Consider the following 18,143-nt stretch of genomic DNA (forward strand, 5'->3'; position numbering starts at 1 on the left):
CGTCTAAGAGGGGGTGGTTAACAGTGTCAAATATAGCAGAGAAGTTGAAATGAAACAAATAATAGTGGGATTTCACAATTAGAGATCATTGGTAACTTTAGAAAGAAAAGCTTCAACTGCTGATGAGATCAAAAGCCAGACCAAAGAGTTAAGGAAGACTGAAAAGGGTCTAATGATGGTTTTTTGGTGGTGATGGGTTTCTGTTTGTTTTGGGGTCTTTTGTGGGGAGTGAATGGGGGGAAGGGAGAGGCTTCTTATGATAGAAGACACTAGAAAAGGAACCAGCAGATTAGGTTAAAGTTTTTGGTTATACTGGGCAAGTCAGTTAATTTCTCTGCATCAGGGTGGTACAAATGAGTTCAAGTGAGAGAATATTTATTAACCACTTTGCCTAATTATCTGTCTTATTTGAAAGCAGTTTGGTGAAAAATAAATACCTATTGGAAAAAATTAAATAACAAAAAAATGAAATTTAGAAATTTATCTTTCATATTTATGGATAGAAATAAAAATCAGAAATAGAGAAGAAAGAAACTAAAAATTTAAAGTTTATCTACATAAAATTCAAAAGTTTTAGCATAAATAAAATCAATGCATTTAGAATCAATAAATTGTATCTGGGGACATAAATGTTGTATATAATATCTTATATAATAATCTGTCATACAAGATCTTTAGGAATTTGACAAAAAGATCAAGAACTGTTCTCTATTAGAAAAGTGGTTAAATGTCATAAAAAACGACTTTCAAAAGAAGAAATTTATACTATTAACAACCATATTAAAAAAGTCATAATCACACCAAAATGCAAATAAAAGTAAGCCATAGACACATCATCACAACCAATATACTCAAAGATGTTCAAAAGGAGAAAAATTCATTACTGGAAAGGTTGTGGTAAGAGTAGCATACCAACTGGTCAGTGGGACCATTATTTTTGTTCATTCATTCTGGAATCCAATTTGAAATAATGGCATGTTATTAAATTTCATATGCTACTCAGTCTAATTCCCAAGAAAGTATTCCCAGGACAAATTCCAAAAGACAAAGAGAACCATATACAGAAAATGGTATTGCACATAGTAATAATATTTGTAAAAATGAAACTGAAAAAATGTACCCAATGATTGGGAAATGGCTTAATAAATTATGGATTGGGGGCGGCTAGGTGGCGCAGTAGATAAAGCACCAGCCCTGGAATCAGGACTACCTGGGTTCAAATCCGGTCTCAAACACTTAAAAATTACCTAGCAACAAGGCCTTGGGTAAGCCACTTAACCCCATTTGCCTTTGCAAAAACCTAAAAAAATAAAAAATAAAATGAATTATGGATTATATAAATATGATGAATATGATAGTTTATTACTGTGATGTAAAGAATGCTGATATGAAGAATTCAAGGAGAAAAAAAATACTAAGTGGTACAAAGCAAAAGCATGAGCTTTTGCAGGCAGAGTTTCATTTACTTCTATCAAAATGATTACACCATAGACATTAAGAGGAAACAAAACTGTGATTGTCTACACTATTCAATGATACTGCCATTGGCAAAACCAAGACACATTCCTTCTTTTTGTTAATAATCGATACACATCTTTCTTCCTTAATACTATCCCAGGAGTGTTTGTTGGAAGTATCTTTTCTGTCAAAGGGTATCAATATATTTTTTAAAAAATGTTGGCCATATCAAGTTATATTTGTTAACATATGTAAGTCACCCATGACAATAGAAATATGTGACAGCTTTGGCAACTGTAAACTGATAAAAGTGAGAATGATACTATTCATTAATAATTGGGGAAAAAAACTTTACTGTTATTTGAACATAGCTGTTTTAGGACCATTCCTTTCTGGACAACAAATCATAATAACCAACTGTGGCCTAGCTGCACAACACTAATAGGAGACTAAAGTCTTGTTCATTCTGTTGTCTTTATAATCAAAGCTGAGCAGATTTTGGAACACAAATATTACAAAATCTGACTTTAAGCATTAGTTTTCTTTAGTAGACTTTAATTTATTTCCCAGTCTTCAAAACTATTCCTAGTAAAATTCCTATCAGGAACTTAATGGAATGCAGAGAAACCTGGAAAGCAGTCATTTTATTAAATATACCATATTTATTTATATCTCATTCCATAAAATCATAGAATGGTAGTATTGGAATTCAGACCAATGGATCTTTTTTTCCCCTATTAATTTTTTCAAATAAGTACTTATTTTCTCTCTCTCCCTTTTCCCCAATTGAACAACAAAAAAACCCTTGTAATATGTATTGTCAAACAAATTCCCTGTCTGGAAATGCATGTCTCATTTTGAAACTTAAGTTTATCACCTCCACCAGAAGGAGGTAGCATGCTCAGTTTCATTCCTTGGAGTCCTGATTTATCATTTCATTGATCAAATCTTTCAGAATTGCTTTATTATTATTATTATAAAGGAGTATAAATTATTTGGGGTCCTAATCACTTCACTGTGCATTGGTTCCTACAAATCTTCCTAGTTTTGGAGCTTTCCACTAATGAAATTCAGCAAGCTTACTATTTTCAAAACTCTGTTTTGAATGTCAATTGGCAAGTGAGAGCCAGACTAATAATAACTGAAAAAAACTTCACTCTTTTTGAACAAAGCTATTCAAGCACTCTGGGATCCCCAGGGAATAGGTGGGAGGAAAGATATTACCCATATATATACATAAGTAAATACAAATTTCAAGAAGCCTAATAATTGCACTTAAGACAATAAAAAAATGACATTTGAACTGAGCCATGAAAGAATGTATGAATGCTGAGAAAAAGAAAAAAAATAAGAACATTTCAGATAGAGTCTTATGAAGGCATTAACCTGGAAGATGAAAAGTCATATACAATGAAGAGGAAATAAGCCAAGTTGGCCTACAACACTGAGTGCATGAAAAGAGGAGAATGGATGTAAAATAAGTATCAAAAGAGTAGTTGAGGCCAGAGCAGTAAAGGGTTAATGTGTATTTTATCTAAGAAGCAATAGGGAGTTTTCTGAGCAAGAGTGACATGATTAGAGAAATTTGGTATCTATGTGAAGGATGAATTGAAGAGAGATCAGAAATAGGAGAAACCAATTACTAGACAACTGTTACAGGATTTTTGGTGGTCTGAATTGGAATGAGTCATATGAGCAAAGTCAGACAGAAAAGAACTTACCTAGAATCATAATACTTGACAAATTATTGGCTATAGGGAGAGGAAAAAATGACTCAAGAGTTGACAGTTTGGGTGATTAGAAAGTGCTCTCAACAGAAATAAGTGAGTTATTAAGAGGAATGAGTTTAGAGGAATAGAAATAAGCTCCATTTAGGACATAGCGAGTTTGAGAAGCCCATAGAGCTTCCAAGTGGAGACATCCAGCAGGCAATGGGTGAACAGAATTGGAGTTCAGGCAAGAGATACAGACTTGTGACTCATCAGAATATGAGAATTGAACATAAATTCACTTAAGAGAATGAATGTATCATTCTGAAGAAATCATAGCCTACTAGAGCTAAAAGGAAACAACTTAAAATATAAGTTCCTCCAAAGTTATTTAAGCTTCATTCCATATTGAGCAGTCTATATTCTCTATCCTAATTTATCTTTCAGCTTCAATAGCTACTTTAGAAACAGCACATTTGAAGGCACTTCAGAAATACCCTAGTCCAATCTTCTCATTTTATAATTGAAAAGACTCAAGAGCGAAATGCTTTTCACAAGCTTAACTCACCAATTAAGAGACCAAGGTTTCTAAGCCTAGATCTTCCACAAACTAAGCACATGATTCTTTCAATTATCTCTGCTGACACCTAATGGGAACATTTTTCTTAGAAATAAAGAGTAAAGGTGGGGGGGGACCATAATCATTTGTTCACAATTTTTTAAAACTTTTTTTGCTTTTGAACCATTTTTCAAAAACACAGAAGCTGTTGCAAAGATTCACCAATATCTGAAAGTTTCACAGTACATGCACAGGGCTTCCTGGGAATTATGGATGCTTATAGCAATGGTCTTAGGGATTTCCCCACTTCAAATCTAGACTTAGAACTAAGACCATATCCAGGTGATCATACAACTCTTTCCCACTTCCTTTTAGAAGAGAAAAAAAAGAGAAAGATTTTGTGTGTGTGTGTAAAAATTTCAATTATTTTGTTATGGCTGCAAAATGCATCATGCTATATGCATTTTTGTGATGACCCTTTCATCATTTAGACTGATCTTTGTCAGAAAGATCTGTAGTCTGTCAACAGGTCCATTCTTGAAATCTTTCCAGCTGGGTAGAACCTTCTAGAACTGAAGATCCATTCATATGGTCAGGTCCACACCATGTTAAGACATAAGAGTAAGATTTCAGTGAAGTTTACATTTTGAATAAGATATTTACTTTAATAATGTTTCAAAAATAACTAAAAGTATAATACAACATTCTTAATAAATGTATCATTTATATTTATGAAGATTAAAAAATTATCATGTGTATTTAATGAAGTTGAAATAATAATGGACCATTAAGATATGGGTTCTAGTCCCAGTTATTCCACTAACAAGGTATATGTCCTCATAAATAATAAGCTATATGTGACCTCTGGGTCAGTCAGATGTCAGAGTAATCATTAAGGTCCCTTTGGGACCTACAAATCTTTAATGTTTCACCTGAATTTCTGTGAAAGGATCTCTGCAAACTTTGCTTTCATCCCACTTTATATTCTAATAGTGAATCTAGTTGTGACCATCAGAATTACATTCTGGTTTCTCCCTTTCATCATTTCTTTAAAAGCAACTTAATCATTTTTGATACTATTTCAAAATAATTTCTTCAAACAAAAAAGTAAAATTTCTGATCTTATTTCAATTGAGTTGATGGGAAAGTCTTCTCAGAAAGGAAAATATATTACACGTGAAATAAAAGCCAAACTTAAAAGAATAACATTATTATAGAAGCTGAAGATTTACAAAGGGCTTTCCTCACAACAATCCCACAAAGTAGCTTTTATTTGTAGTAGCTTATCAGTCCTAAAATCAGGAAAGTTGATTAAGAGAGCTTAGGCCAAGAAACTCAACTCAACACTGAGTGGTAATAAAGTTAATGATAGTCCCCTATCAATAGATTCATGAACTTGGTAGTATAAGTGTTGCCTTTGACAGTGGCAAATCCAACCACTTTGAAATTCATTTAATACATAGATCCTTTAAAGAAGTGCTATCAATGTACACATCATCCAACATCCATGTTTAACACATACTGAAATACATCTAATTGGAAATTGTTACTAGCTGGTTCTGCATTAATGTATACTTTTATTGTTGAAGCAAGCTAGAACAGATACTGGCTATGACTTCTATCTCAACAGCCTTCTTTCTGGCACTCAAATTCAGTAAGTCCCAGGGTTTTCAGAATTAATGAATACAAAGTGCTTGGGATTTAAAGATAGCACTAGAAATTTCTTAGTCTCATCTTTTCATTTTATAGATGAAAAAACTGGGAGAGGGAAAGGTCACATAGTAGGTATTAAGAGTCAGGATTCAAACCCCAGGGCTTCTGCTTCTTAAATATACCAGTAAATACTTTCGCTTAGAAAATAAAAAGTGATATTTCACCCAGTGGCAAGATTATTAGTGAAAATTCTCTTAACTCCAGGTTTTTTCATTTAACTTGTGTGGTGTCAAGCAATTAAACCAAGTTCCATTATCTCTATGTGTTTCCAAAATAATGGAGGTGGTCAGTCAAAGAGAACAAAACTAAAATCATTCCCGGGACTGGGTTGACATCATCACAATTTCTGGCTACGCAGACACAAATGTTAATGAAACACAGCCATGCTGTCACTGAGGTAACAAGCAAAGAAATAAAAAAAGTCTATCAAGCAGGAAGGAGAAATTATTAAACCACAGAGGAAAGAAAAATACTATCTTTTATTCAAGTCCTTATTACCAAATAATAACAGAACACATCTAATGTTTAACATTGATATAGTTTTCTTCTATGCTCAAATAGTCTAAATAGGGGCAGCTAGGTGACGCAGTGGATAGAGCACCAGCTCAGTCAGGAGTACCTGAGTTCAAATCCAGCCTCAGACAACAATTACCTAGCTGTGTGGCCTTGGGCAAGCCACTTAACCCCACTGCCTTGCAAAAACCTAAAAAAGTTAAAAATTAAAATAGTCTAAATAATGTTCAGATGCATGCTATTTATCTTGTCCTACCAGTTAAAAATTTCTTTATGGCTTACCATGAGATCTGTAGCTATATTATTTTCTATTTTTTAAAGTTAAATATCTGAAGTCCTTTCTACTGAAAATGTTAACATCTTCCCTCCCAAATCCTACTAAATATATAAAATAGGACCATACAATAAATTTCATCTTCACTGAAGTTTAAAGGAGTTTAAATTCTGACTGCTGCTCATTACTGGCATGAATAAAAACCAGGAATGTCAATTCACCTGTGACTCAGTTTCCCCTCTTTAATGCAAGATAAATGAGCTCTAAAGTACTTCCAGCTCTAAATCCTATGATCCTACAAAAGCTTATCTAACTATCCTTTAAAATAATGACATTAGAGAAAGTGATGGGTTTCAATGTCACTGTAAATTTGTATACCACTTGCATTACACAACTGTCATTTCATATACATACAGATTATCTCCATTTTATAAGACCATAGAGGCTCACACCTCTCTGTTCTAAGAAACTGAAACCCAGAGAGGTAGAATGACTTACCCAATAGCACAAAAGTAGTTAATAGTACAGACCTGACTCTTGAGTCCAAGTCCATTATTCTCCACTACAGCAAAACAAAATCTTTATAGAAACAGCACTTCTTGAAGATAAGGGCTTATTGGTGGGATTATGAAAGCTCATTTGGAGAAATATTTTAAGTTGTGGGTAAAATGTAAGCTACTTAAATATCATCTAAATGGTATAAATGATCATGGTTGCATTTCATCTTTTTGTCCTTGCATGAAGTGAAAGGTCTACTAGTGATTTAATGTTGTAGAATAACAATTACAAAAGGAAGTAGACGGCCTCTTCTCTGTACAGGGAGCTAGTCTTCTCTTCTGAACTGATTCATGATGCAGTGGGAAAATCATGGGAAAAAATCAAAAAACCTAATCCCTTGAACATGTTTCAACTCTCTAAGGTCTGTCTCCCCATATGAAGAAATGTGTAATTAAGCTTAAGGCTCTTACACGATTAGAATAATTAACTTCCCCTGAGGATACTAATTTTATTTCTTAAACAATTCACCAGTTCTACAGGCTAGATCCTGGTAAATATTGGATGAGGATTTTGCTTCATGGTAGGAGTTATAACACACATACACCTATATTTCAGAGTTGACATGAGGTTTCATTTGGACTAGAATGCCAGATCTTAAATCAGGAAGAACTGGGTTCAAATTTGACCTCAGAGACTGACTGCCTCACTTTCCTCATTTATAAAATATTAATACCATCTTCCTTCAGTTGTTTGTTTAGATTATTTGTCAAGTGTTTTTGCAAACCCTAAAACATGTGTATATATATATATATATAATATAAATAGATCATATTTATAGAGAGCACTATATTTATATACACATACAATTATCTAGGAGTAGGAAACCAAGATGGTGAGAAAAGCAGAGCAGAACAGAGACCATATTATGAAGGGAAAAGAGGTGTTTGGCATGAAGAGAAGACACAGGGCATGATACTTATCTTGAAGTATTTGAAAAGCTGGGAAAGGTTTGGCAATGCCTGCAGGATTAAAAATCATGAAGAGAAGTTGTGAAGGGAGATTTTTGGCTCCTCATAAGAAAAAAAAACTTTAAAAAATTAGAAATGTTCAAAAGAAAAGACCACCAGCAGAGGTAATGAGTTCTATCAATGAAGTACATCAAGTCAAGAAGAGATGACTACTTATCAGAGATACAGCAGCAATCAATCAATAAATACTATGTGTCCACTATGTGAAGCACTGGCTAATGCGTAGCATGTATTGGCCTACATTATGTCTAATTCTGTATGGTGAAAATATTATACTAGATCACTAAGGTCCCTTTTAATTATGTGACAATTAAAAAGTAGCTAAAAATGCTACAGTTCTAGTATGAGTATCTGCATATGGATATATTTTAAATATATATATATATAGAGAGAGAGAGAGAGAGAGAATATTTAAGAGGACTTTCAAAGTTCATTTAGTCCACCCTTTTATTAAGCAATGTAGTCACTATAGTAGGTAGACACAGGATTGACTAGCCACACCTATTACAGAAGCTACCTGCTGCCAAGGAAAGAACACTGACTAGAAACTAGAGTTTCATCAATATACTAGCTGATAGTAGTTGTATGACCTTGTAAAAGTTATTTCACTTGAATAAAAATATTCCATCATTTCTACAAAAACTTATAACTAGAAGGTATCCTAGAGATCACCTAGTCCAATAATTTATACAAAAGGATTTATGCTCCGGTGACAAGAAATGATTTACCTCAGGCTAACACAGACATTAAGTAGCAGAATCAGCATTTGAAACCAGGTTCTCTGACTTTAAGTCTGGTGTTATTCCCACTAAACTAGGTGGGAATAAAAATGTTGACAATAAAATGAGATCTGTGCCTAGATCTAAGATGGCATTACTATTACTATATACAAGGGAGGATTCTCAAGTCTTCCAACTTTTCTAAATGAAAAGTTAAATATACTTGATGTCAATTCTGATGAACATTTTTTCCCTGACTGTTCTTGCCAAGGTCATTCACATTTTAAAGAAGAGCAAAATGTTTGGCACAAAGCATGAATGCTTTGTCTCTAAATAAATAGCAAAAGAAAAACAATATAAAAGTTAAAAAAGACAGTTTAAAATATCAGTCATGAATTACAGTCTGCAAATGCCCACTCAGTTTTCTCCCAGAAATTCCTTTTTTGCCCTTGGGTAACAGCTTTATGTTCCCTGGTGTCAACCTGACCTTATTTAGAAATTGTTATGAAACATCCCAAAATAGTGACTTCTAATCACCCCACCTGACAAGCTCCAGAATCTGATGTCAGAAAAATAACTATTCAGTATGGTTCTAATTGTTTTTTCTACAGGCAGAAAATTCAGACATCCGACACATCTGACAACACAGCATATTAACAGAAATTCTCAAAATCAACAGATACTTAATAAACTGACCTAATAAAAATTATTATCTAAAATAAATATTCTTGCTTCTCTTGCAATAAGCATGATGCAATGAAAAGAACACTTGATCCAGAATCAGAAGACCAGCTCTGCCACTTATCTGTGTTAACTTTGGGTGAAACACATGCTTATGTCCATTTTCTCATTTGGAAAAGGGGGTTAGATGACTTTTAGGATCTCTTCCAGCTCTAAAGCTATGAGCCTATAAAATAACTGGATACTTGGGGTAATCTTCTAGTTTAGACCAAGGGTAGACCTCTCTTTGAAGACATTACTATCAATCTGGGAGGTGAATTCTAATTGCTGTTTCAATATTTCAAGGCTCTATATCATTGGTGTGGGGTCTCTCTCCACTGAAGCAGACTACCTGTGTAATGTAGATCACCTGGTAGAAAATTTTCAAGTTCCCATACAAAGAAATCATATCATGCTATGACCAGTGAGTCTTTGAAAACTTGACTAGGGTAGTCTTTGAATGAAACATGATCCAGAAGCAGAACTCAGTCTAGTAGTGGGTTCCTACCTTTGTACTCTGCAGATATGGCCTTTGAGAAACCAGAGTTATTTTCCCATGAAGATGAGGATCTACAGGATTTTAGTAGAGGGAAAAACTAATACAAACTGACAAAACAAAAATTGGGGCAAGAATAGGAACTGGGAAGGTGATTAAATTAACAGATTTCAGTAAAGCAAACTCCCTCTATGATTCAGGATGACACTTTTAAACTTAATAGAAAGTTGCCAATTTTCTATTAAGTGATTTGTCCATGGTCATAGTCAGTATGTCCCAGGTCAGACTTGAACCAAGACCTACTGTCAATAACCAATATTTATGTAATTATCCAAACAGCTTCTGGAATTATTTGCCAATTCTAGATATATGGCCCTTTGATCTCATTTGATCTTCACAGCTTTGTGATTTAACAACTAGAGGGTTCTTTCTCCCCATATATGAGGGAACAGAGGTTTGGAAAGGCCAATACACTTGCTTATGGTCACAGAGCTAAAAATTGCCAAAGAAAGGATCTGAATCCAGGTCTTTCTCAACTTCAAATCTAAGACTCTTACCACTACAATATACTGCTTCTTAACAAATGTTTCAAGATATTAATATAGTTTTAAAATTGGTTCTTGATCAGTTAACTCCATCTCTCTCCCAAAGACAGTAAAGTCATAAAATCCTAATTGTTTTGTACTTATTCACTATTCCCTATCCTAGGAGGAATTATCTGTTGGAAGATTTTCTATCATAGAAATGAATTATGAAAACAGGCAACATCATTGTCCACTCAATTTGAGGAAATTTGTCACCAAAGGCACATGTGAAGGCTTCCCCCCCCCTACAATATGAATCTAACCTGGATAAGAAGGCAAGGAAGTCATTAGTTGGATAAGAAGGCAAGGAAGTCATTAGTTCAAATCAGTTTTCAGACACAATTACTCTGTGACACTAGGCAAGTCACTTAACCTATTAGCCTGTTTCCTTAATTCTAAAATGGAGATAATAGGACCTACCTCCCCCCCCAGGTGATTATTAGAATCAAATTAAGTGCCTGTAAAGCTAACTTTAAAAGTTCTATATGCTAGTTATTAGTAGTAGTATATTACCCCAAAGGTAATCCAGCAAATTTATTGAGCAATTCAACACTATTAAGACTCAACTGACAAATTCAGTAGTTGCTTTCTTATCGTCCAGTGTCTGAAGAGCTCCACCCAGAAAAGAAGTAGTTGTTAAAGGACGTAGAATTTAAGACCAGGTGAGTTATTCTTTAACCCTTTATCCCTTTCCCCAAATTTGATCCAACAACTGCACAAAAACTTTCCTTTACTATACTTTTAAAAGATCAAACCTTATTAAGCATTTCAGAGGCTACTGTTCAAATGTAAGTCATGTGTGACTGTTACTGTTCGGGTAAAAACTTAAAATTCTGCCACTCACATTCTCTAATATTTAATCTGCCAACATAAACTTACCCTTTCATAAAATCAAGGTATTTGGTAGGAAAGATTTGAACTAGCTGAGGCAGACATCTTCAAGCAACAGCCCAATGACCACTTGTCAAGTCTGTTGTAGAGATTAGGGCACCAGGTGGACCATACAACCTTCAAGGTCCCTTCCAAATTTAGGATTCTGTAGTTGTCTTCATCATCATCTTTGTCATCACCAGATTGACATCCGAATCACCTACCTCAAAAGACTGTGATTAATCTTAACTTATTCTAGCACAAGTAATGGCTTTCTATAACATCCTAGTGGATTAAAGCTGGAAGGGAAGTTAATGAGATTGTCTCACTTCATTTTAGGTCCATTCATTGAGGTCCAAAGAGGTTACTGACTATAGCTGTTCATGGTACAGGTAGTAAATAGCAAATCCAGGACTTGGATTCTGGGTCATCTTCCTCCAACTTCAATGCTAATGCCTCAAATTGCCTCATTAAATTCAAGATTTTAACTCACAACTCAAATTTTCAAATGTTTACTTTTAATCAAAAAATCAGGTGGCAAAACCATTGCAAGTGTTTTATTTAACAAACTTTACAATGTAAACACTTCTATTACTATGTACAAATGTTTGTTTCAAAATTAGAACAGTAACCACAGAAAACATTAATACAGGACTTAAAACAATCCTTCAAATATTCTAAACATTGTACTTTATAAATGCATACAGGTAGAAAACAAATTCCAAAAGGATGACAAAGTTTGAACAACATAACCTCCTTTCTGCAAGATGTAATCCAAAAGTTATCCTGGAAAAGGGAGAGGTTAAGTTTTGTAGGGTTAATACTCTGCCATTTGTACTATCTCTGATAGTATCTCTGAATTGTACTATCTCTGATGAAGATAAATTTAAAAACTATTTTACAGGGTACCACAGGACTGCTCTACACCTTAATCCCAAATATAGAAAAGGACATGCAATTTTCTGGTCCCATTTCAAGAAAAAAAAAAAAGGATTGTACTGAATTTGTGCTGAGTATTCTTTATAAACTGTGGTTAAGTAGGCCCTTTGAGTACAAAATGAAAAAACTATGTTAATTTTTTAATGTGATTTTCATTAAGTTCTTGAAGTTCTTATATTCAAATGTCTTGGGAGATTACTTCAAGAAAATAAGTTTTTATACAGGAAACAATGAGCCTAAAATACTTTCAATAGTTCTTTACAGATATTTCTGTGCTAGGAAAATTATAAGTGTTTGGGAATCACAGAATCTAAAGAATTGGAAAGGACTTCAGAGGCTGTACCTAATAGGAATTTCCTTATCTTTGACAAGTGGTCATCCAAGCTTCTACATGAAGACCTCAAAGAACTCACTACCTCCCCAAGGCAGTCCATTACTCTTCAGGGAGATCTAATACTTGGGAATAGTTGTTTTGAGTTAACTGTTTCCTTTAATTATGGAAACAAACACTTGTACCCTACAAAACTCATTTTCATATAAATTAGATGAAGTTAACTTTTGACGTAATACAGAAAAACATAGTAAGAAATATTTGTATTTTATAATGCAAATAAACACTCCAATGTAATTCCTTGGAAGGCTCTCAATATTTTGACTTCATTTATTACTTTTACTTCTCCCCAAAGTTTACCCTTCTAGAAACCTAATTCTTCACAAGCAAATTTAAAAGCCTACCCTTTTGAGTGCTCTCTCATAGAATCTCAGACACCTCCTTGCACATTAGGATGCACACATGATGAATATATACACACACATGTATATAAACATGCATGCACATGGACATGTGTGTATATCCATATGTGTATATTTAGCTATATCTTGTTTTTAACTTATTATATATAACACCCAGTTCCTAAAAGCATCATCTGAAATGTTCATATTTTAATACTGTACTGATGAAATATTGACATAGATTATTGCATTTGTTCTTATAAATCTGATTCAAATCACCACAAATTGTGCTTTTATTTTCTATAAATTGAGATCAATACATATAAAAAAATGTACTCCCAAAATAAAGGTGTCATTTCTTGAGTATAAAAAAGTAATTTTTCCAGACTATAGTAACTCTTTATAAAATGGGTCACTGAAAATAGGTACTGCTGACACTTTCAAACAGCATTGTAAAAATATTTGTGTTTTAGCTGCAGGAATAAACACATATATGTACAGAGAATAAAAGAACAAATATTTTGCCTGCAAAACAACTATAATTGTTTTAACTGAAATTGCTGTCATTATTCTATAGGAAATGGGATTTGCAATAGTGGGTGATTCTAAATGCAAAATATCCCCTTATCACCATGTTCTGAAAAAAAACCAAACCACTACAATCCATGACTTTGAAAATTTATGGTGGGGAAGAACAGGATTTTGTCTGCCAGTACATAGCCCAGGAAAAACAAGTTAATATTAATTCAAAAAGGTTACACCTTCCTGTCCTGCCCTTCCCCTGCATCCATACCTCCAACTCCCACTCCCAACTGCTCTTTTTTGACAAGGAACATTTTGCACCATGGGACAATTTGCCCTTTATTGTTAACCACAATAATAGGTGCCAGGCACTAAAAAAAGAGAAAAATCAGGCACTTGGGAAAAAAAAGAGCTCTCTTCCCTCTAGTCCCATTCTAGTTAAATAATAGTGAATTTAAATGTTGCCTAAGGTCCATTACACTCGCATGACCAAGGCAATAATCTACAATAAGGTATAAAGTCCAACCAACGTTATTTTATTTCTGAGAAAACTGGGGTCTAGAAAAAAGTGATTTGGCCAAAGTCACAACAAGTAGCAGAGTATTTGAACCCAGGTCTTCTGACTCCAAATCTAGTGCATCTTTTACATCATACCATTAAGACATACAATTCACCCTTTTTAAAATGTCATATCAAAATCATCAACTTTTAAGTCTTCTTAAAAAATAAGACTGGGAAAATGTAAAAAGCCTTGAGCACTTCCTCATGTTTAGAACAATGTTTTCCCAACATGAGGGCTGAGCATGTCAGAGGCCCTGACTGGAGCAGGGGAGGGAGAAGAAAAAGAAGTAGCAGATGAAGTTATTGTAAGGTTCCCATGAATGCAAATGAGAATTCTTATTCTCTCTCTCACTGGATACAATAAACAACTACCATATATTCATGAGTTGTGTATATTTTAATGTTAAATGTCTTTATGTTCAAATAGGTTAGGAACCAGTTTTGTTAGGCGGAGGGGAAGAAGGTGGGTAGGAGTACCACATAGCTCACTATAAGGCATGCTCTTGCTTGCTCATCAATTTAGCAAAAAACAAACAAAAAGACTAAGTGTCAAGGATAACTTAGTCTTCTACTTCTGTGGCAATTTACTGTCTATTGAGCAAAGTGAAAACACTAATAACCTCTGTCTCCATACAAAGGTGCAGAATATAAGAGATTCTGACCTGTTCAGAATACTCTGGATATTTCATTTTCTGAAGTGCTAATTTTTTTTATCCCTCCATATATTCTGCATTTTTTCTCCCTCTCATTACTTCTTTCCCATCCCCTCAAAATAATAATTATAATAATAATAAATCTACCTAATATAAGAAAAGCCAATATTTTTTTAATCCCATCTATTCAAAAGGAGGAGAAAGCTGCTCCCAATCTCTGGTTGCTTCTATCAAGTGTCGCTGCCCATGACTCATCCACTCTTCCTGGTCTTCATATATCCTTCCACAAAACCAACATTTAAACATACCCTGTACTGATTCACCTGGTAAGGAATCCACTACCTGGTAGCTGTTCTTGCGGATCTTTTTAAGTTTCATTTTCAGCACAGTCTGCTTTTTCACTGGGAACACTGCCTCCATGTTCTGATAGATAAGTCGCCTGTGATGCCGCTTTATACCTAGTTGGTCACATGTTCGTTCTGATAAAACCACTTTGAGGACATTGCCTTTGTACTTGTGGACCACCTTCATCACATTCATCACTTCCACAGAGTCAACATCTGGATGGTTTAATACAACAACGGGTTGGTTCCGGCGGGGACATTTAATCAACTGTGCTGTTCTGACAGGCCTAAGTCGGAGATGTCTTGATGTCATAAAAATACAAACATCTGGAAGCAAGGGACTGGAGTTAGACTGAACTGGTATTTTCTTGGAGATAACTGCCTCTTCTGTATTTATGTTGGACCCTGAGGGACTTCCAAAAATCATTTTTTCCTGTTTATCATGGTCATTGCCTTCTTTTAGTGGTGAACATGCAGAATTTGATTTGTTAGAGACAGTACTGGTAGTGAATTCTTCATCTGGCTTATTTTCCAATGACATATCAAGATTTCTGAAACTGTCTGCTGACTGATTTTCATTTGTCAAAGAAAAGTCTTTGCCTATATGCTCAAGAGAACTGAGAACAGATTTTGGTGACAGTCTTTCATTGCCAAAAACATCACAAGGCAATTTATTCTCTACTAAATGTTCATTCTCTTTTGGAATGCACATGGGAACAGTGTCAGGATCCTTTCTAGTCTCCTCAGCTCTTGCCTGCTCTTCCTCATTGTCCTGGTGTTGCATTTGCTCATGACTAAGTTGTTCCATATCAGCAACATTGCTCTGTAGTACCTGGGATGAGGTTAGACTATAATTCGGTGCATTATGTCCTAGAACACAGTCAATGGGAGTTTTCAAAGATGAGAATTGCTGTTCCACAGAACTTAAAGGAGATTTTGAAGATTCAGTAGCAGCAATCAGCTCAGCAATTCTTCTATGCAATGAACTAACCGACTTAGTCTTACAACTTGTATCATCCCATGTAATCCCTTCAGGAACATTTTCGATTCCAGAGCTAAGAGAAAACACTGATGAAATGATGGGGCCATCTGAAGGAGTGATGTTACTTCCTGAATTCTGAACAGATCCTCCAACAAGATCTTCCAATGTGACATCCTCAGGATCTTGAGTCTTAATAACATTTTCTCTAATTAAGTTGATATGTGATTGTTCACTATGCAAAGAGGAATCTTGAATTGAATTTGAATCATCTGAAGGTTCTTTTGTTTGTGCCTGTTTCGGCTTCTCATTGAGAGAAACCATTTCCAAAGTATCCATTTCATTCCTATGCAGAGGCATCCCTGGGCTTACTGGCAACACATCTCTTTTTGCAAAGGCCCCAACAGCCTCAGCAGGTTTGCAGTCTGAAAGTGATTTCTCTAGATGATTCTGTGATCTGCCTGGCTGGGGGGAAAGAGCAGACACATGTGGCAAAACACCCGACCTTTTCACAGGACTGCATAAAGCACCATTATTTACCACAGATAATGAAGAAAAATTATTTTGCTTAATATTACCATCTCTTGGAGAAACAGGAGAAAGGGCTGCTCTATATGGAACTGAAAGCACTTCTTGTCTCCAGTCCCCAATTCTGTCACTACTTGGACAGGACTCACATTGGCTTTGATTAGTCTCCAATTTATCCTTTAACACTTGAGAAACAGAAGACTTTCTGCACCCTAGATGCTTCCCATGTGTACAGTCTGTGGAGTGCAGATTACTAATGATTGATGGCTTCTCAGGACTCCTTCCCACTGATGGTGGGGTTTGTTCAGTAGGCACTAATTTTTCTTGTTCATTTGGCACTGTGGATTTGTTCTCAAGCTCATACTTACCTTCATCAGAGCTGCCAGGTTTAAGGCCATTTTTATCTTTTAGAGGAATCAGTTTTAAAACAAGTTGCTGGGTTCCATTGACCACCTTAACATCTATTAACTGGGCTAAACAGTTATCAGGGACTCTAAGCTCTGCTGGGGCAACCACAGTGAGTGGTATGCCTGGCTGCACAGGTTCTTTTGCTGGTGATAACAATTCAACTTCCACATTTTCATTCTCAAAAAAGTTCACTTTGCTTGGTTCAGGAAGGCAGGCTTTATCAGGAGCTGAAGCCGCTTCATCCTTGCTGCACTCCTTGGATTCAGGTAAGGAGATAGCATGGCCTGCTTTGTCCTGATCTCCAGGGCCAGGGAAACATAAAGGTAAATCTGATGGCTCATTCAAAAGATAATTTGACTTTGAAACTTCATTTACAGGAACCTCAGAGTTCTGTTTTGAAAAATTGCTTCTTTTGGACTGGTGTTCCACAGCCTGTTTAAAAGGTCGTTTCTCACCACCAGTCTCATGAACCCGTCTTGTGTGTTTAACTATGTAATCGTTTCTGACAGCACCATAATCACAATACTCGCACTGATATGGAAATGTCCCTGTGTGTTTCACCAGATGTCTCTGGAATTCTCCTTTTGTGTAGGACACATAGCTGCAGTGTGAACAAAAGAATTTTATCTCTTCATGCTGGAGTGTGTGCTTTTTATACTGCAGAGGGTCCTTGGTAGAAAACCGGCACTTATCACAGTAATATTTGCCTGGCTGGAAGTTTTTTACTTTAAATTGGTTTGTCATAGTCCTTGAAATGGCAGTGTCTTTATTTCCTGAATCAATGACACCTGGTATGTCATTCATAGAAGGAAAAGGTGGAGACGAACCCAAGTTGCACTTGACACAAACAAAGACCATGTGTTCCTCATTCTGACCATGTGGGCTGTCCCTTTTCAGCTCCTGGAGTGAGAGCTTTTGCACACTTCTACACCTCACACAGGTCACCAGACATGTCTTGTCATCCTCTGCCTTGGGGTCTTGGTAACCATGGGACTGCGCTTCATGTCCATTGAACTGATTCACAAAGTCAGTACTGCGCTGTTTGGGAGATGTTGTCAAAGAATTGTTTCTGTCATTCACCTGATCTGTATACAACTGTGGTATGATTTCCTTCATTTTTTTAATCTGCATTTCTAAAAACAATCGAGTGTCAAATCCCAGGTCATCGCTCAATGACAGTCTTGGTATGCAATCTTGGGCATGTTCCGTGCCTGGCATAGAAGCAGTCACACTTTAACAGCTGTTCTTAATGATCTTGGTCAGTCAGGGAAGCTTCCGAGACTTGGATTGAAAAACTCAATGATTTTCAATTTTCTGAAGATTTCGGTCAGTTACT

The 18,143-nt window shown here is 35.4% G+C and overlaps 1 protein-coding gene across 4 annotated transcripts in view; it reads right to left on the bottom strand.

Moving 5' to 3' along the window:
- Positions 1-18,143, bottom strand: part of ZNF518B (zinc finger protein 518B) — a 43,956-nt gene that overhangs the window by 13,066 nt on the left and 12,747 nt on the right. The window contains exon 2 of one of the 4 annotated variants that reach the window (XM_074229783.1): positions 14,891-18,141. In XM_074229783.1, the coding sequence (XP_074085884.1) occupies positions 14,891-18,025 (3,135 nt within the window). In that variant the 5' untranslated portion in view covers positions 18,026-18,141. Of the gene's footprint in view, positions 1-632; positions 18,142-18,143 lie in introns of those variants that run through there. The other 3 variants (XM_074229785.1, XM_074229784.1, XM_074229782.1) reach the window with 3 other exon arrangements.

The sequence above is a fragment of the Macrotis lagotis genome, chromosome 3 (assembly GCF_037893015.1).
Source record: "Macrotis lagotis isolate mMagLag1 chromosome 3, bilby.v1.9.chrom.fasta, whole genome shotgun sequence".
Lineage (NCBI taxonomy): Eukaryota > Metazoa > Chordata > Mammalia > Peramelemorphia > Peramelidae > Macrotis > Macrotis lagotis.